Source organism: Sceloporus occidentalis, unplaced genomic scaffold (genome assembly GCF_023333645.1).
Source record: "Sceloporus occidentalis isolate IW3139 unplaced genomic scaffold, rSceOcc1.0.p SCAF_11, whole genome shotgun sequence".
NCBI classification, from domain to species: domain Eukaryota; kingdom Metazoa; phylum Chordata; class Lepidosauria; order Squamata; family Phrynosomatidae; genus Sceloporus; species Sceloporus occidentalis.
In genome coordinates this window covers 12,173,993-12,193,192 of record NW_028316991.1, presented here as the reverse complement: position 1 = coordinate 12,193,192, position 19,200 = coordinate 12,173,993, and the positions used below count along the sequence as shown (strand labels likewise).

Sequence of the window (19,200 nt, the reverse complement as noted above, 5' to 3'; positions counted from 1 at the left end):
CTAGAACTTCTCTGTGTTCACGGGTCGCTACAAGTCTACTAGACACACTAACTACTTATTGTGCTGCCTTGTCAAAAACAATTTAATCACAGAGAAGACCTCTAAGAATAAAGCATAAGGACGAGAAGACTTCATTAGCAGTCATAAGCGGCAATTACAGAATCACATGACCCTAATGTTTATGAAGAGTCTCGGGGGCCTGTATGATAGTTAGAGACCCCTGGCACCAACTGCAGAGGACATGAAGGTTCACCAGTAATCAAAACCCATTATTGTCACTGAAATGTTAATATCCCAACAATAGAACAATCTTTTACCAGCATGGTTATCAATTGGTATCCACCAAGTCATCCTGCATCCTCTTACAAAAACTTTTAATGCTTTTTCTTTTGGTACCCGCTCCTCCACTTTGACTAGAAGACAGGGCCGGGAACCCCTTCCTTAAAGAAGGCAGCTCGAAAATAGCTGGCCAGTTTTGCTCTCTTCTCTACATGACATCTGTGCCAACTGCCTTTGTTGTTGAGGACAATGGGACCTGCACCTACATCTATAAACATGTTTTTACACAGAGTGACATTCAGAAACATGTTTGTGTTATTCTTCTCCAGAGGCAAACCAAAGAATCTGACCGTAAAATATCAAAACCTGGGTGGTTCTGCAAGAAACGGGAATTTAAAGGGGACGTCCAATGGAAAAATATATGTCTAATTCAGCGTATAATCCAGTGCTGTATCCAGAAACTTAGTAGTAACAAAAAGTTTTACCTAGTTTTAGGTCCAATAAACTTCCTTGAACTGGGGACCTGCCATTGCTGTCAGCCATGTGATATTTTGGGTAACTTAGCCTGGTCAAAGCAAAGTCCTGCTTAAATCCTCCCTAATTTACTCCGCAGGCTTTCATTAGTTAGGGAGTCCAGCTGGTGTGATTTAGACTGAGCCATTCCACTGTTTACCACCAGCCCACTGGGCATTTATCAGTTTTGCCAGTGGGCACTTACTTTTGCCGACACTCGTATGGCAGATCCGGTGCGTTAATATGCGACTGCTGGTGGGAGTGTAAGATCGTACCGTCCAGCCACACTCACTCAACCGGCAAAGCATCATTTAGCTTCTACTGGCCTTCAAGTGCTAGGGCAGCTTTTTCGTCTCCAGTCAAGTTTACCAATGGCAGTACGAAATGGAGGGAGTTTTTTTCTAAGAATGGCTAATAGGCAGCTGCCTTAAAAAAATAATATTATAGAAGTAGAACTATATTAAAAAAAGAAAACATAATATTTTGGAAAATGGGTTATAAATACTAGTAATAGGAACATGGTGGGAGGTCCATCTCTCTATCTATAGACCTTTCCTGGCAATGAGAGTTATAGATATTTTTGGCCACTAAACACGTGAATGCTGTTACAGCAGATCTCTGCTTTTATAGAGCTTCCAAATCCCTAGTATGCTTCTTTGCACAATGAAATATATTTGTTTGCCTGACAAAAAGAGGATAATATTGTGCACGAGCCGATGAAAATGAGATGAGCTCCTTAGTATTTAATGTCATCATGTTCATGATCAAACAATAGTTCCTGTCACTTTTAATATCAAAATGCGAAAGTGATTGAGACCGGAGTCCATTCCCGGACATTTCTATGTGAACCAAACTGGATGAAATGTGGATAAACTACACCTTAGATTTGTGAAACCGGTTTGAGAAGTGTCACGGCAGGTTTCTTTGTGGTTATAAGGGTTCAAAACAAATAGTCGTTGCCAAGTGCGATACCCAGCTCCGGGGCAAACCTAGTCTATAGACCCAAGAGTATAATGACCTAAAATGCATTTTGGAAGACGACGTCCTCAATATGCATTCTCTGATACCATGTAACACATTCTTTTTTTGCCACCGCTTGAAGCTTTTCCTACTTTAGAGGGTGCGCTACCTGCCATGACTGCAGATAGCGTGAAAGGATCATTTCTGTGTCCCTTACAGTTAATCTGCACGATAGTGAGCCAGAGAAGACTCGAGGTGGAACCTAACTACACTTATTAAGTATAACTTATGGGAGCAGCGGGAATGGAGGTAGCAGCAGCCAATCACATGTATGCCAGCTGAACATATGGAGCATGTGCAGCGTGTGTACTTAAGTATGCTTCCTGTTTGTATTAGAGGCACCAAGTGGATGTAGAAAATGAGATAGAAGTCAACAGCAACTAAAGAAATTGGGGGTACTAGACTGTTCCTGTAAAAGAACCTAGTGCAGGGGTGTCCAACCTCCGGCCCTCCAGCAGCTGCAGGACTACATCTCCCATAATGCTCTTTCAGCTAAGGGGCTGGCTGAGGAGTGTGGGAGATGTAGTCCTGCAGCAGCTGGAGGGCCGCAGGTTGGTCACCCTTGACCTAGTGACTTAGTTCAGCAAAAATATAAAGATCTATTATTTGGGAATTAGCACATAATAAGTCATGGTGTATAAAACAGTTAGGGCACTAGTTATGATTTTTTTTTGTCATCATATATCCAGTAGCACTATTATTAGTAGGTCCCCGTGCCCGTATTAATAAGTCCCAATGCCCTTAGCGCACGCACATCACTGATGCAGGTCCTCCGTTTAATGAACCTCTTATGTGCCGAAATTCCATTTGTGACGCAACATCTTTCTTTCTAATAGCATTCAAGGCAAAGGCATCTGATATCGCTGCCTGGTGCTATTTGGTAATTAACTGCATCTAATACATAAAAGCTTTCAGAAGTTATTTCTAAAAGAAGTCAAATCCAGTATCAATTGTTAATTTAAAAACTGAACTCAGCCAAGCACCGTAAAATAACCATAATATACCGTCCTAATAATGATCCATCAAAACACACCGTGCACCTTTAAAGGGGAAGTAATGTCGTCACTAGCTTTACGGGGATCAGTGAGACAAACCGTACGCTTTACAGATCAATGTTTTTACATAGACATGCCGCTGCTGCCAGCCTCCTATAGGTGAGGCGAGGGCACGTCCTCACACGCTGCCCATGCATCCACTTCTTATGGCAGGGTCCACAATTAACCCACGAAGGGACCTATCTGTGCAATGAGAGCCTGAAAGGGACAGGACATACATTGCACTGTTGTGTCAATTCCATTATTTTATTTTTGTGTTAAACTTACAGTTTACCTGAAAAGGCTGGATAAAAGAATTATGACCCATAGTTAGTCTCTGCATCAAAAAAGTATCACTTTTATGCATGGGTTTTGAAATGCGCTTAGAGAATTGACCCAATAGTATAATGACCTAAAATACATTTTGGAAGACGACGTCCTTTTAATTATTCTCTGTTCCGCTTGTATCACTTGTCTTATATGTCATTTCAACCTAAAACGGTTTTATATTATATATATATATATATATATATATACATATATATATGTAAAAGGGTGAAGCCGTATTAGTCCAGTAGACACGATGTCAAAAAATACACATTTTAACACCATAAAAGAGGGACTTAATGTGGATTCTGGTTTCCTTATTCACTACCAGAACTTCATATGAACTTCATCTAAACATCCAATGTGTGTCTAATTGCTGTTATTATCTTTGATGTTTTACTGTGGTTATTGGTTTCCCTAAGTTTATTTGTTCTGTCCCTGGGTTATCTCTCTACCTCTTTGCATTTCTCACCTCCAGACCTATTATTTAAGACACCCCACTCATCCCCCCCCCTCTTATACCATCACTTGTTTTAAGTTGTAACCTCTATCATGTTGATTAGTATTGCTTCAGACCTGATGAAGGGAGGATAACTCTCAAAAGCTTGTCTTTTTAATATTGTTAGTCCAATAAAAAAGGTATCACCGCATACTCTGCAATACTCTATTTTTTGACGTCGTTACATATATATACATATATATACTGTATATATTGCATATGCAATGCACGTTCTCAATATCAGCAACTCTTCATATCATTGAAACCATTGTCGCTTCATATCATAATGGCCTTCTTGGACTAATCCATGCAGGACATATGTGAGTTTCTTTCACTTTAAAATTAACGTGGGTAAGCACAAAAAACTTTTTTAGGACTCCAGATGGAGCCAGATGCACTACATTGTGATTTAGCTTCCTCAAAACAAGAAAGTGGGCGCAGGCGTAAGCAAAGTGTCAGCGGCAAGGCTTACAGAAGTACACGATAGGTATAATGCATATTTTGCAACGGCCACCACAACAAGTCTGTTAATTCCTACTCTTCCAACATTTGACACAACTTATTTTATTTAAATAGAAACTCATCTTAGAAACACAGGTTGTAAAAAGCTAAAAATCGGTTAAAAATGGATTTGCAAGGATCCCCTTTAAACTTAAAAAAAGCAAATGAACAGTGATGGAATGTTCATATCTGAGCATGTTTTGAACCAGGAAAGCCTTTGTTAAATTAACCTCTAAGACTCTATGAAAACATTATGAATATAGTGTTTGTCGCCATCTAGTGGTAGCTACTGAATTTACATTAGGTGATACATTCATGCCTCCTATCCAGCATAACGTTTTATTAGCTTCCCAGTAAAAACACAAGAACATAAGATGTACAGTTTTTACAGGAGTGAGAGATAATCACAAAAATAGGTTAACAACATGAAAGCAACAAAGCTGTAGAATCTGATAAACACGCACGACCGTCTTTTTATGACAGCCCATCCCGTAGCTGTGTAATAGCTAATAATAAGCAAGGGTATAAATTCAAATACATAAGAAAATCAGGAAATGGACGCAAAACCAAAGTGTTTGTGAAATATTTTACTGTGTTTGCGTGTACTACACTGTTACCACTGAATATCTATTCCAGATAACCACTACCCTTTCTATAAAGTACAACCCTCACATTACTCCTCAGTCTTTCACCCTCGTAGCCCTAATTCTGATGCTCGTTTTATGTATTATTCAGGGAAATTCAGTCTATTTTGCAGAAGCTCATTACATGTGTCAGTCCGGCACAGAAAAGACGGTAGAATGAAATAGCCACTCTGATGAAAGTTGCTGCTTTATTAGACCCCAAAATGAAACATATAAAATAAAACACCGGAAGAGAAAGTTCATAAATATAGTTCGAATATAAACTCATTATTGTTTAATTATCCCCACCCTTGCTCTCAGAACCCACGGTCCCCTTGTATGACAGCGCTACGGAACCTGTTGGCGCTATATCAATAAACATAATTGAAGAATCGACCTCTTTGCTATAAAGCTGTCTTTCCCTCGCGTTGCAAACTATATGACCCGTAGCGTTGCGTTCCAGCTCGACGTGCGTTCCAACTAAACCCCGCCCACTTTCCCAATCTACTGCAGGCGGGCCTAAGCTAAAAGCGTTGCATTGTGGGAGCTTCTTCCTTTCTCGGTCCCCGGCCATCTTGGAGCTACACCTCTGGTGAGTGAGGCTCCGGTTTCCGAGGTTATTTTTATCGTTCCGTGGCCTCGTAAAGGCTCGACGGCAGCTCGGGGAAAGAGCACTATCTGTCCTGTCTCTGACTGTGTCCTTTCCTGTCTCGTGCAGGTCCGGGATCCCAGTGCTGCAATCATGGTGGCCGCAAAGAAGACGGTGAGTGAGGCCTCGTCTCTCACGTGGAGCATTGGCCGGGTCCTCGGTACTATAAGCCTTGCCCGCTGCCGCTCCACCGGCGTCCCCATCACGCTCCGACACCCAGGCCAGTCCTCTCCTGCCTGTCCCACGTGTGGGTTCTCACAGTATATGGTTAAGGCCCCGTCACCGGGAGCGGCATGTGGTCAGCCCCTGTCAGTGGGCTGCAGGAATCTCTAATATCCGCCATTCGTTTCCACGTAACTTTGTGGAAATGATCACCTGCCGTTAAGGGGTCTGCGGATCCCCGTGTGACGGCATCAATATCTTGGCAGAGAGTGGGGGCTGCTGCCGCCATAATACCCCCAACTGTAACGAACAAAAGTTACTTCCATGCTTCCCAGAGATCGGTAGTGAGCAGAGAAAGTATCGGTTTAACATAATCAGATGCTTTAAAATGGCAAAGATGTTTCTAAATATCCAGTCATATAAACTTTGGAGTCCTGAGTAATCTGGTATTCCGAGCGGAGAATTCCCTGACTGCCAATTCTGTTACAAATCCAACACTTAACCTTCCCAAATACCCAGCGATGTCTGAAACCAAACCCGCTCTGGGCTACTTAGAAATGCATTGGAATGTTCTTATCACGATATGAGACCATAAGCTTATTGTGTGTGTGTATGTATGTGTATGTATATATATATGTGTATGTATACACACACACACAATCTATCACATGCGGTTTTATTGGTTTTTATACCCCAACATTAAAGGAGTTAATGCGATATGTAAAATTAGGACACACATTGCTTAAATGAATTTATATCTTCCTACTTGTATTAAGATGACCGCAAGAAAGTGATAAATGTGAGGCTTGGATTGGGATTTGTTAACTTCTACATGAGGGTTTTTGGAATGCATGTTTTGGGCAGAAAATCACATTTTCGTATTGTACAATCGCTGAATATGCTGAAATATCTGTATCCCGTTAATTTATTTTCCTTTCCTTCCCGATCTTCAGAAAAAGTCCCTGGAGTCTATAAACTCTAGACTTCAGCTGGTTATGAAAAGTGGTAAATATGTCTTGGGCTACAAGCAGACATTGAAAATGATCCGCCAGGGCAAGGCCAAGCTGGTCATTCTTGCCAATAACTGCCCAGCTCTCAGGTGAGTTGCTAAAGCAGAATGCCGCTTATGGCAGCTTTTTGATGCTGTTAACGAAGCAAGAAGTCACCAGCCGGTTGCCTTCTTGGCTCTTAATATGTGCGTAATGTGTTTATAGGGGATCTGACTCTGCAACAAAATGGCATTCAGCACTAAAGTCATCAGTCCCTTATTTTGACCTAACTCCTTCTTTATTCAGATTAGAGGGCATCGCTTCTATTTCCACTAAAGGCATAGGCAGTGTTTTGTGCTTTTCTTCATTTCCCAATAAACCCTCAGACTTGTGTTCTAATAAGACATCTCCCGAGCCCACCTGTACTGGCATAGCTGGCGGTACTTCTAGAATTAGTTACAATTATTACTATTAAAAGCAATTATCGCAAATAGTTAGCAAAAAGTTTTCACATACCACCAGGGTTGTATTTTTTTTTTTTAGTAACAATGATGTATGATGGGTGAAGGGTAGGACTGGGCATGAACAAGTTGTGATTTTTCTCATTAATGTCGTGAGTAATAAACTGTTTCCTTTAGTGTTTTTGTCTCGAGTATATCTAACTTTTACAGATAAACTTGTAGTATCTAATGCTACCATTTTTTGGGGAGCAACAAATAGTGAATATACTGCAACATTCTGAAATTAATGGATTAAAGAAATGTAAGCAGTAAGAGTTGGCTATCTGAGTCTCCTTGGTATTAAGGATTACTATATTTATGGCATCATAAACCAATATAAAGAATCTTTTTTTACAAAATACTAAGCAAATAACAGTGACACCTGGATCTTTGTAAAGTGCTTTTGTTACCATAGTAATCAGTGGGACGATTCAGATGGCTCAGCCACTTTCCAGTTCCTATGTGTTTGCTGTTCAGTGAAATAAACTTTTAGTATTAGAATCCCATTTTTGTGTCTGCTGTTGGGTAGCAAACTTTGCAATTGCCATGAAATATTGAATTCACCTGGTGTTTTCCTTTCCATCCAAACGAGATGTAGATTTCTCTATGACGGTGGCTGACTTTGCTTTTTTTATCCAACAGAAAATCTGAAATTGAGTATTATGCAATGTTGGCAAAGACCGGCGTCCACCATTACAGTGGCAACAACATTGAGCTGGGTACAGCTTGTGGAAAATACTACAGAGTATGCACATTGGCCATTATCGACCCAGGTATGGTTTTTGTCTTGTGCTTTCCTTCAAGCTGCGAATATATTCTCGCTGGATTGACCTTTTAGTGGTCAGCTCCGGGCTAGACGTTCGCTAGATTATCACTAGGCTGTGTCCTCAGTGCTGGCTTCTTGTCTGGTTCTGATGCTTAAAAGCTAGTTACAGTCTTTTAAATGTTCTACTCGAGCAAACTAATTTTACACACTGAACATTTAGAACAAACATGTCCTTTGCATTGTACCGTACCCTTTCTGGAAAGTTAGTTTATAACTTTGATAGCAATAGCTCTGCTTTAGTCATGAGCTTATCTTTGCACTGGCTTTTTTTTCCCTTTATTATAGTAGTTTGGGAAATACACCCAACATATATCTATTAGGTCCCATGGAGTCCTAACAATACAAGTATAGCTGATTAGAGAAAGAAAAAACGAACTTTGCTGCTCCCATTTCACACCTGACTATATAGCATATCCTTGACTACTATGTATTGTCTTAAGTATCCACCCCAGATGATCCTAGGCACGTCAGAAAGCTAATGTAGTCTAGGTAAAATATTGCAGAGATTACTATGGAACACCGGTTGTCAATGCCCCAAGGGTCTGTAATTAACTCCACATGATGGGTAGTAATAGAGCAGTCTTTTACTTGATATAGCAAACCACAAGCAGCACTAGCTCTGGGGATTAAAAGTTAAGTTGATCTTTATAGTGACTTTTTTCCCCCCACGTAGGTCGGGTATGCTGTGCATTGAAGGCTCTGAATGATTTTTTTATTTTTATTTTTTTTTCCTCCATAGTTTGTAAACTCTTGGCTTGGATCATAAGGTCTTTGGGGGGGAAAATAACCTAATTTTTCTTTTTCTCTTGTAGGTGATTCAGACATCATTAGAAGCATGCCTGAACAGCAGCAGCCAATTGAGAAGTAAATTGCTTCACTAAACTGTTCTAAATAAAACTGGTTTCCCACATACTGGTGTTTGTGGTATTTCAATGTATATGGGTTGTGTGTCCAAAACTGAATGCGGTCACCAGTAAAGTGCTGTGACTGCTCAGCTTTTGGCAATGATAGAAACTTAGTGTTATATAGACCAGAACGCATCGTAAACTCTACACCGTTCTGCGCTCCAGTGGTAGCCAGGATAGTGGTGTATTGGTGGTTTAATGGTGTATTGGGACGGTTTCATCAGTTTCGTGTCTGTAACGTTTGCTAGTGACTAACAGAACAAGTTCTGAACTGGCCACAAATGACAATCACAACAGTTGCTATCTTCACCTTAAAGCATATGTTTTATTTGTCTTGTGGCTTTATTCACTAAATGGAGTTTTGGTTTCAACTCAATTTACTTTAATTATAAAATATGAAAACCTGTTCCAGCAAAAAGGGCTAAGCGGGCTCTAAGTGATGTATAATTAAACGCATGCAGGCGCTTGAAATCACACGGTGTCAGCCAAGCTCTTCGTGCAGCAGAACCTTGGTAATGTGTTATGTGATCAGTCCGCCTCTAATGAATGTGTAGTCTGGGCATTGCGGACTTAATCTTCCATCAATATGATTCCAATGCAGCATTAATTGAACATTGTCACCTCGGTCTAGCTAACATCATACATTTAGTGTCTTGCTGTCAGGTTTTATACAGGTGCCAGCATCAGGGTTGGAGGTAATAAGTGACTTAAAGCTGCTTCCTGCTAAAATGTATTGTGATCTTATCTGTTCTCTGGTCTAGTCAGTAGAAAATCCCTCTGGTTGAAGGACAATTAAATACTCCATGGCTTGACATGTCAGTCCTATAACCTCCAGTCTGGTTTAGACATTTTTTTTTCTTTAATGGTATTCTCCCAGCAAAATATTTAAAAAAACAAATAATAAAAAAAAAATTTAATGTTTGTTCTGCTACAGTTTCAGTTTTATTAAAACTTGCCCAGGAATCAGTATAAGTGATATGCTGAGTTCTTAGATGTATGTCCTAAATTGTTCATGTAAAGACTGCCAAAGTTGTTACACGCACAATGTTTGGTGTTGACATCCTTCACCCTCAAAGGGGGTGCTGTGCAGTGAAGTTTGGGATGGGAAGTTTAAGTATGGCAAAATGTTAAAGCAGTCCCCCCCCGAAACCTGTGACCTTGATCTCACTACTTGAATAGTCCTATCTTCTACCGTCTCCCTCTAGTGTCCTTGGACATTCAGGCATTTATTCCTCTCCCTTTCTACACTTAGTGTGGCATGGCGAATAGAGGCTCAAAAACTGTTCCTTTCTTGGAAAACTAATATCTGGTAAAGTACCCCCTCTGTGCCAGTGACTAATTTACCGTTCCTCCTGACCTCTTTCTAAGACTAACCTGTCTGCAAAATCACATCCTGAATGGTATCTCAATACCAGTAGATCAACATTTCTAACTTTCCAGTTATTTACCTTTTATCCCCAATTCCTTATACCTCTGTCACTGTAGAAAATGTATCGGCTTACCCAGCAGATCATTCACAGCTTTGGTGCGCTGACTCAACTTTTCCTCTAATATCCAGTTCCTCACTGAATCATAGTTCATTTACCCGTGAAAGTTGTAATTTTGTACCTTCCTCACACAATACATAGCTTCAGATGTGCTCTACCCGTTCTGCTGTTCTGTCAGACTCCTACTTATTCTAATTTTAAATGCTCGGATAAGTATATTCTCCCCGGCCAATGCTGGAAGTATAGATTATAAAAAGAACGCGTCTAACTTTGTCAACTGTAGTTTTGCCATAACCCTGTATGTCTGTCTTGTGAGAAGCCCTGCCTAAATAGACGATAATCTCATATTAAAGCCTTCATGCCAAGTATGTTCCTCCATAGATTTTTGTTGAGCGTCTGACTAGGTGAGCTTTTCTATTGTTTGCGATGGAAGGTGTGATGAGTCAAAGCAGCATCCCATTATATCCAGGTTGTTTGTACAGGGAAGATGCATGATGACAATAAGTATGTGAGTGACATACATGTGCTGGAAGAGTCTCTGGTCTCAGCTTTCTTTCAAATATGTGGTGGGTAGGCCTTGATATGTCCTGGGATACATAATGTGTAGGCTGCAATCTGAGGTGCCGTTATCTAACACTTGTGGAAATGGACCGCAAGAAAGATAATGTATACACGCACGTTTCTCATGTGTTTTCATGGGTTTGTTAATATTGTTGACAAAGCTTCTTGGCCTCTGTATGGTGTTTAGAAAATAAGCTTCCCCCACCCTGGTATTAAAATGTACAGGCAGTCACTGTGCATAAAAAAAAAAAAAAGTTGCTAGATTATCATATCGATAGCAATCACTTCGGCTGCTAACGAAAAGGAACAGGTTAGTTGCCGTCCTGGATGAATCGGAGGACCTGTTCCTCAGGAGGCCAAGCCGGCTCGTGCACAGGGTCCGTCCGCTTACCTTCGGGTTGGACTAATGACATGCTGTGGGGTTTTTTTATGAGAAGAGTAGCCGTGGCTTGGTTGAGGAATCCAAGTATAGACAAGCAAAGTAGCTTTTGCAGGTCAGTTGGATATTCTGTATAAAGCCAGGATCAACCAAGCTTGCAATGAATTGGGCCAATGTGCTGTGAACTACATCAACACCGGCCAAACAACCATTATTTGTTACATGGAATGTAAACATTTTATATCTTATACAATTTCAGACTCCAATCTATGTTTCAATCAGTTACATGTTTCATGTGTAAGTACAGCAAATACACAAGGAAAGGTTCATGTATTTTAACGTTCAGCAAGAGTTCCAAAATCTCTATACAAATAACTGGTACAACACTCGTTTTTAATATTTATAGTTTGTAACAATGTGACAGCAAATCGGCTTACACTTGGAAAACTTGACTTTGTTTTTTCCCTTTTTATAACAAAACATTTTACAGACACAAGATATATATATTTTTTTCTCTGTTTCAAACTGAAACATATGCTTCCCAAATAAAATAAATAGAAAATCCATGGTCTTATCCGAACAACTATCCTATAAAGCTGACGTCATCTTGAGACTTTTAAATTTACATTTTCTTGCCTTTATCTTTGTCCGACACGGTTCTCAAGAAGTTCCATTCGTCTTGTTATCTCTTCCAGTAATTTTAAGTCAAGGAAAAATTAGGTAAAAAAAAATAAGGGTGGAAATAAATGAGGCGAATAATGTCACATGTTGTTTAACAGGGTTAAACAAGAACATTCGTAACATTTCACTACACATAAAACGAGATGGCTCTGGTGAAATTTACCAACCTGTGTAAGATTAAAATATTAACTCTCATAGCCGCAGGCTGTTCCAATTCCCTTTCATCAAACCACCTCTCAATCCTATCTTCACACATTAACCAACTCAATCTCAATACTTACCTGTAGTTGTCATAGAGCATTTAAAACATATACATCTTGCCCCCCCCCCCAAAAAAAAAAGGATATATTGATGTGTTAGCCTCTTGACTTCCTCATTTGCGCTGCTCTGGAACTCCATTATATTTTTACACTTGCATTGCTCTTCTGCAGATTTGTCTATAATAATGTGGGATTAAAGTGGAAACAAATGTAATCTGGAATATAGCTGTCACCTCAGGTTTGATAGAGCATGATGCCCTCCCTTCGGAGACCGGGCCGCAGGGCAGTATTCCAACATGACCCCAAACACACCTCCAAGACCACTGCCTTGCTAATGAAGCTGAGGGTAAAGGTGATGGACTGGCCAAGCATGTCTCCATGCTAAACCCTACTGAGCATCTGTGGGGCATCCTCAAACGGAAGGTGGGGGAGCGCAAGGTCTCTAACATCTGCCAGCTCCGTGATCTCATCATGGAGGGGTGGAAGAGGACTCCAGTAACAACCTGTGAAGCTCTGGTGAACTCCATGCCCAAGAGGGTTAAGGCAGTTCTGGAAAATAATAATGGCCACACAACATATTGACACTTTGGGCTCAATTTGGACATTTCCACTTAGGGGTGTACTCACTTTTGTTGCCAAGGTTTACAGGGCCGGCCCAAGGCAAAATGCCGCCTGGGGCGAATTTTAAAATGCCGCCCCCCCCCTTATCTACCCTTCCTCTCTCTCCGTCCCTGCCGCCCCCCCCATTATCTACCCTTCCTCTCCCCCCTCTCATCTACCCTTCCTCTCCCTCCGTCCCTGCCGCCCCCCCCATTATCTACCCTTCCTCTCCCCCTTATCTACCCTTCCTCTCCCTCCCTTACCTTTCAGCAGTCCTGCGGCGAGTCTCCCTGTTCGGTCTCGGTGCTGGCTTGTAATGCCGCAAATGAGGTAATCTTCCGGCACTCAGCATTACAAGCCAGCGCCGAGATCGAACAGGGAGACTCGCCGCAGAGGAGAGAGGGGCGCCGAGCGGGCACTGACAGCTTGGTAAGCGAAAACCGCTCGGCGCCCCTTTCTCTCTCTTTCGCTTTAAAAAAAAAAAAAGGGCTTGGGGCGGCAAAGTGCCGCCCCTTCAAAAGTGCCGCCTGGAGCGGTTGCCCCACTCGGCTCCATTGTCGGGCCGGCCCTGAAGGTTTAGACATTAATGGCTGTGTGTTGTTATTTTGAGGGGACAGCAAATTTACCCCAAGCTGTACACTCGCTACTTTACATCGTAGCAGAGTGTCATTTCTTCAGTGTCACATGAAAAGATATAATAAAATATTTACAAAAATGTGAGGGGTGTACTCACTTTTGTGAGATACTGTATATCTGCTTCATCCAAAGGAATAAAATTAAATAACAGGTAAGAGAAATGATGCACATCTGGATATGTTGCATGGTGTCTACAGGGTTATTTTTTTCCCCAAAAATAGTTGTTCAACCATGATTGCCTTTTCCATGTTTAACATATCCTCACTATATGAGGATTTTTAGCTGAAACCTTATTCATACATAACACGTTTATTACGACTAAAATACAAGATAGATGGAACTTTTTTGCCTATAAATTATTTTATAAAAACAAGTCAGTCCCAATTTACATTCAGCCTTAAAATGCTACCTTACACTTTTTACTTTATATGTATGGGTAGGTTGGTGGGGCAAAGAGATGTCCAAGAGATGGGGCCAGCCATGGTGTGTAGGAGCATAATGAACTAGAGGACCCAGAGGTCAAATGACTGTCCCGGAACTCCAGCTATCAGAACCCTTACCTGGAGCCTCCATAACAAATTGGATAGGTTCCCAGCTATAAACCGTTCAGCTATATCATACACAATTTAATAAATTAGATAATAAAACAGAGTCTAGGGATGGATCATCTTGAAGGGTACGTCTGGCACATAGCCCTCCAGCTGACAATAGTATGGTAAGTTGGCAGGGATGAGGCAGTAACAGCTGCAATAGATCTTACCTTCTGCTTGGGTTGTGAACTTTATTGCGGACATCGAACAAGAGACAGTGATTTCACGTTCCGCCTTGAATTCAGAGGACGTGTCTGGGGGAAAAAAGTGTTTTGTGCATAGAACACATATTTACAAAGAACAGCAAAGCTGAATTCTGACCCAAATGCTTAAAACATTTTATTTGGCAGGTTAAGCAAATGCACCTTAAATGAGAAGACCCCTGGAAAACGAAATGTTTATTTTCTTTGAGTGCTAATTGTGTTATATTACTATTGTTGTTTAGCATTAAAAAAATGTGTATTATTTCATTTTGTTCCATTAAACTTCTTTATCTGCAGGCGTGGAGTCTGCCATTATGATATTTTGAGTGGCTTCCCCTGCTCAAATAATGAGCAGATTCTTTACGGCAATGCTAATTAAGTCCAGCTTAATTTTTCCCTTTCTAGGAATTAGTCAGAGTGTCTAGCTGGGTGACTTAAACCAAGGCATTCTATTGTTTAACACTAGGCAGTATGTGAAGGATCTAGTGTGTTTGTTTACTAGCTTAGGTTAAGATAACAGAGCTAGAACACATACCCACGACTATCTGAAAACTAGAACCATCTTAAAAAACAGAAAACAATATTTTTTGAAAAGTTTTGTTAAAAACATGATATTAAAAACCAGAAGTATGACACTGTAGCCAGGCTGTAAGAAGTATCCATACACTGGTACAATTCAATTATTTCAGTTGCTACAAATGTACATATTGCTAGACAGCACTTGCCAGATTGGCCTGTAGCATGTATACGGTATTTCATATGTGTCTGGCAATCCTCCCTGCTTAAAGACACACAGTAAGCCCCAATGCCAACAATACACCGTAGATCTGTGGGACACGTGTACTTTAAACATAGCAGGCCAAATCATTTTAGTTTCTTTGATAACTGAAAAAGTTATTTTTAGATATATATATATATTCTTACCAAGGTTGGACATATCAGTGGTCCTTTTCCAGTTGTTCCATCCTGAAATAGATAATCAATAATTAACATTTCTATAAAAAACATTAAACAATACAGAATTATAGAAATTAATGTAGATAAGAGCCATTCAGCCCACCTTGTCCTTTTTCTGATGTAGAGACACAAACTTTAAGTCCCTGGTCTTCTATTAGATTCAAGATACACCATATGGACATACCAAGACATTTTGGACAATTCCAAATGCTCTACTGGATAAATGGGCAAAAATTCCCACAGAAATACTCCAAAATCTGGTGAAAAGTAATGCATCACTTTCTAAATATATGTATTTAGAAAGTGATGTCATCAAAGTCACTGTTGGTGTAACGGTCCACGCATGTTTAAGTTCTTCACTGTACTAACCTCTACCATTTCTGGTGGGAGGCTGATCTATCACCATCTCAGTAAAGTAAAAATATATATATATATTTAGATGAAAGTCTTCAATGCGACTATTCATGAGTTTTATTAGTCTTCCATGGCAAGTTATTCACTTCATTTCATCATTTAATTGAATGCCTGCATGGCAGGGAATATGGAGTTAACTTTTTTTGTAACATTCTCAATTTTTTTTGTATAGCAAAAAGAGGATGAAAAAGCATTCAGCATAATATTCGATTATAGAAAAGGTCTTTATGAAGTAGAGGCATAAAGCATACTTCAAAAGGAACTAAAAAAGAATGCTTACTTTGTAGCAAACTCATTTATCTAAAGTCTTAATACTGGAATTTCAACTTCTTCAGCCACAAGATGGCTCCAAAACAACAGTATATATGTCGTCGTCTTTCTAATCCACTGAACTGCAAATGGAAGCTGAATCAATAACATGCGTACGTAATTTACTGCCATACTCATTAGAACAACTTGGTCCTGGAGCACAGCCAGGAATGTTATAAGAATACGTTAAGAAAATGTATATTCCCACTCCCTTCTGTAGCAATATATCTGTATCGGTTTAATGCTAATTGTAAATTGTCTTTGTTAAATATTTTCACTGTCCCCTATTGGAACGGCACTGCGGAATCTGCTGGCATATATTGTTATATTTAATTCTCAAAATTCTACAGCCCTGCCATGAGATACACTGCTCTATAGTGACACCTTAAACAGAGTCCTGCAACCTCTGGACAGTAATGGTAGGAGCGGAGGGTTTTTACATTCTAAAACCTGAAAAAGAAAACTGGCTTTGTAGGTGGCAGATATGTAGAATATAGGTGGAGCATTAGCATCATCGGGTGAGACATCCCTGAAAGTGGACTGAGCATTGGTCAAAAATACAACCGTTAAGCCTGTCGGCGTTTGCCTTGAGCTCCATCTGTACACTGGGGAACTTCTCCGGCAGGCGGACACAAAGCTTGTCCTTTACGCTGTTTGGTTGATGTATGTAGGGGCATGACGTTACATCAGAGAGGGGCAGAGCAGGCAGAATTAGGCCTGGCAACTCTCAGGGTTTGGCACTGAGTCTCAGGGTTTTTGCCCCAATGTCAGGGTCTCAAGGCGAGGGTCAAAATCTCAGGGTCACACAGTCTGGAGCTGACTTGTTCGTACTCTCCATTGATCTAATGATATCTAAATCTCCTAATTAGTGTTCTTGCTACCAGTATGTTGATACCTCTAATTGAATGATGCAATTAAGGGTGTCTTCAAATAATGATAAGTCAAGGTATCCATGAGATCCCGATATTAGAGCTGTTTGATTAACCTATTCGAGGAGTCGCTACATAGAATCTTCATGAAAAGTAATTAAAGGATTAATATTTAAAGAACTTCAGGGACAGCTCACGTAGAAAGTTTCCAGGTATGGTAATCGCCTTTAATGCATGGAGCCTCGGGGGCCGAAAATTGTCTCTGGCACTTTGAGGCCTGCGGCCAATAAATCAAGGGCATGCAGCCGTGGGCTACACACTTACGGCAAGGCGGCTCTATTGCAATATAAGTGCGAGGACATTTGCACCCAAAGGCCAGTCCTCTCAACGTATGCCATTCTGCTAATTGATAATCTGCCCCTCTCTATTACTTATCTCTCATCTCAGGGCACTTCCGGTGGGATTTTCCCATTTCCAGCACTGTGCCGATGAACTGTCTACCTCTGATTCTGTGTTTCCTCGCAGGAGATAGATTGTATATTACACAAGCTTTACCTTCACAGATGCTGCTTTTTAATTTTTCAGTGATGTATCCCATGGAGCTGAAGTCATCGGCGTGTATAACATGCTTTTCTTGTGGAGCAGAAGCGATTTCTTGCAGCTCTTCATCAATTGCTTTTCCAACTCCAACAGCATAAATAGTGACGCCTTAATGGGAGACACAAAGTAATATTCAATATATTTGGCCGCTGCGATATATTTATTACCCACAAAACCTTTTCCGCTGACCAAAGCTGGAAGCGAAAATGCTCTTTGCTGCAATATAGGTTAATTGAACCACAGCAACCCATTTATTTTAATTAACATCGTCTACGGTTTTAATGAAACACTCTTTATAATGAAATTGGTATGTTAATGGAAGATTGATGGAACCCCTCCTAGTTCCAAGGGACCCCTTCCTTCCAGCTTTCTGATCTCTTCACACGTGGCGCGTTATTTGCTGGGCATTTTAAGTATTACGTCATTTTCCTATTAAACTCCACTGACCTTATAAATGTTAATCAGTCCCAAGATATGGAAAAAAGGACAGGGCAACTGGGAACACTCTACACTTCCCATAGATCAGCCATATGTCCTTTAATATCTCTTCAGTCTCCATACCATATCCAGCAGTATTTTCTCTATCTGCATTCAAGCCATAACTCCATTTTTTGTCATTACTGTAATGATCTTTACAGGATCCAGCATCTCGATTTATCTGAACAAGCCTAACATCTTACTGTCTCATTGTCCTTTTTTTTTTTTTTACTTCTAAATGGACTTAATTTCACTAGAATGCAGTTTTTAAAATCAGTCGTGGTTTCAACCCCCCCACTTAACTATTAATTATACAAAGGGCACATTTCTTTAGCAGGGTGGACTGAGCTGGCCCTGCATAATGTATGATTTAGTGGGTGAGGAGACTCTCTGCAAACTCCTTCTTTTGTGGATAGACCCATTCTCCTGTTTCTCTAAATATCAGCATCCTAAAATTCACACCCCCCCCCCATTTACACTTTGATGGGTAGGTGGCTAGCGATAAATAGTGCCATATTTACGCTCAGAAATAAAGCTGATGTGCCCGTGTTGGCAGACTGGCTATAAGTTCCGAAGCCTATAATGACGTTAGTGCTCTAGGCTGTAACATTTTAGTGACCTGAAACATCTATTAGCCAAAAAAGGTTAGAAAAACACCTTTAAGATATTCCAAGAACTACATTATTGTCTCAAAATGTTATCTCAATATAGATGCTAAAGTTCTAACTATTACTGATGGAATTCTGGTCTTATTATCAGTTTTTTGTCTAAGATGTACGTTTTCTGTTTACCATAGGGTTGAGTCTATCAAGAATATCTTCCTGGTCTAAGACAAACCTCTGTGTAAAACGGCCAAAGAAAAGAGACCATCAACGAGATCCAGGCAGGTTATATAATAATCCGGAGACAAACAACAGGGAGCCGCATGACATAAATAATGACATAAATAATAAAAGCACTGCTAGCTACTCTATATTACGTGAGGTTTACATGAACAAAACGCCCATTTTAAAAAGTAGTGTTGCTTTAAAGAGTCAGTAAATTGACTCATGGAATGTACAGTTATTTCCAGCCGTCCGGCGTGATTTATGCAGTGTGTCCTGTCTAGGAATACATCCTCATTTGCACTGCATTTGGGAATATTTGGATATTCCTGGCGCTTTGTTTTTCATAAATAAACTACATCATATTAATTGGTCTTTTTCATTACCACGAGGGACCTTTCCCCGTCCATGTCTTTTTTATGTACACTTAAGGATGTAAGATGTTATATATTTCACTAAAACTAACCGATGTGCTGGTTTTCACTCTTGAATGACTCTGACGGTAATAGGAAGTGTGAAGCTGGCG

The 19,200-nt window shown here is 40.4% G+C and overlaps 2 protein-coding genes and 1 non-coding gene across 3 annotated transcripts in view; 2 read left to right on the top strand and 1 right to left on the bottom strand.

Annotated features, from left to right (window-relative positions):
- Window positions 1-5,355: 5,355 nt before the first annotated feature.
- On the top strand, window positions 5,356-8,823 carry LOC149305581 (large ribosomal subunit protein eL30-like). The gene is made up of 5 exons (XM_089477397.1): window positions 5,356-5,388; window positions 5,515-5,559; window positions 6,561-6,706; window positions 7,739-7,869; window positions 8,735-8,823. The coding sequence occupies exons 2-5, from the start codon at window positions 5,539-5,541 to the stop codon at window positions 8,788-8,790; spliced, it is 354 nt and encodes a 117-aa protein (XP_089333523.1). The 5' UTR covers window positions 5,356-5,388; window positions 5,515-5,538; the 3' UTR covers window positions 8,791-8,823.
- On the top strand, window positions 7,901-8,033 carry LOC149305582 (small nucleolar RNA SNORA72). Its single transcript, XR_016271751.1, has one exon. It is a non-coding gene; the product is annotated as a small nucleolar RNA SNORA72 (small nucleolar RNA).
- A 3,069-nt stretch (window positions 8,824-11,892) lies between the features above and the next one.
- Window positions 11,893-19,200, bottom strand: part of LOC149305580 (matrilin-2-like) — a 30,132-nt gene continuing 22,824 nt past the window's right edge. Inside the window, 4 exon segments of the mRNA XM_089477579.1 lie at window positions 11,893-11,948; window positions 12,283-12,372; window positions 14,192-14,275; window positions 17,329-17,481. Of these exon segments, the coding sequence (XP_089333705.1) occupies window positions 11,893-11,948; window positions 12,283-12,372; window positions 14,192-14,275; window positions 17,329-17,481 (383 nt within the window).

Coding starts and splice junctions, on each gene's coding strand:
- LOC149305581 (XM_089477397.1), top strand. CDS start 5,539: ATGGTGGCCGCAAAGAAGACG. Junction 5,560..6,560: donor TGGTGGCCGCAAAGAAGACG/GTGAGTGAGGCC, acceptor CCCGATCTTCAG/AAAAAGTCCCTGGAGTCTAT. Junction 6,707..7,738: donor AATAACTGCCCAGCTCTCAG/GTGAGTTGCTAA, acceptor TTTATCCAACAG/AAAATCTGAAATTGAGTATT.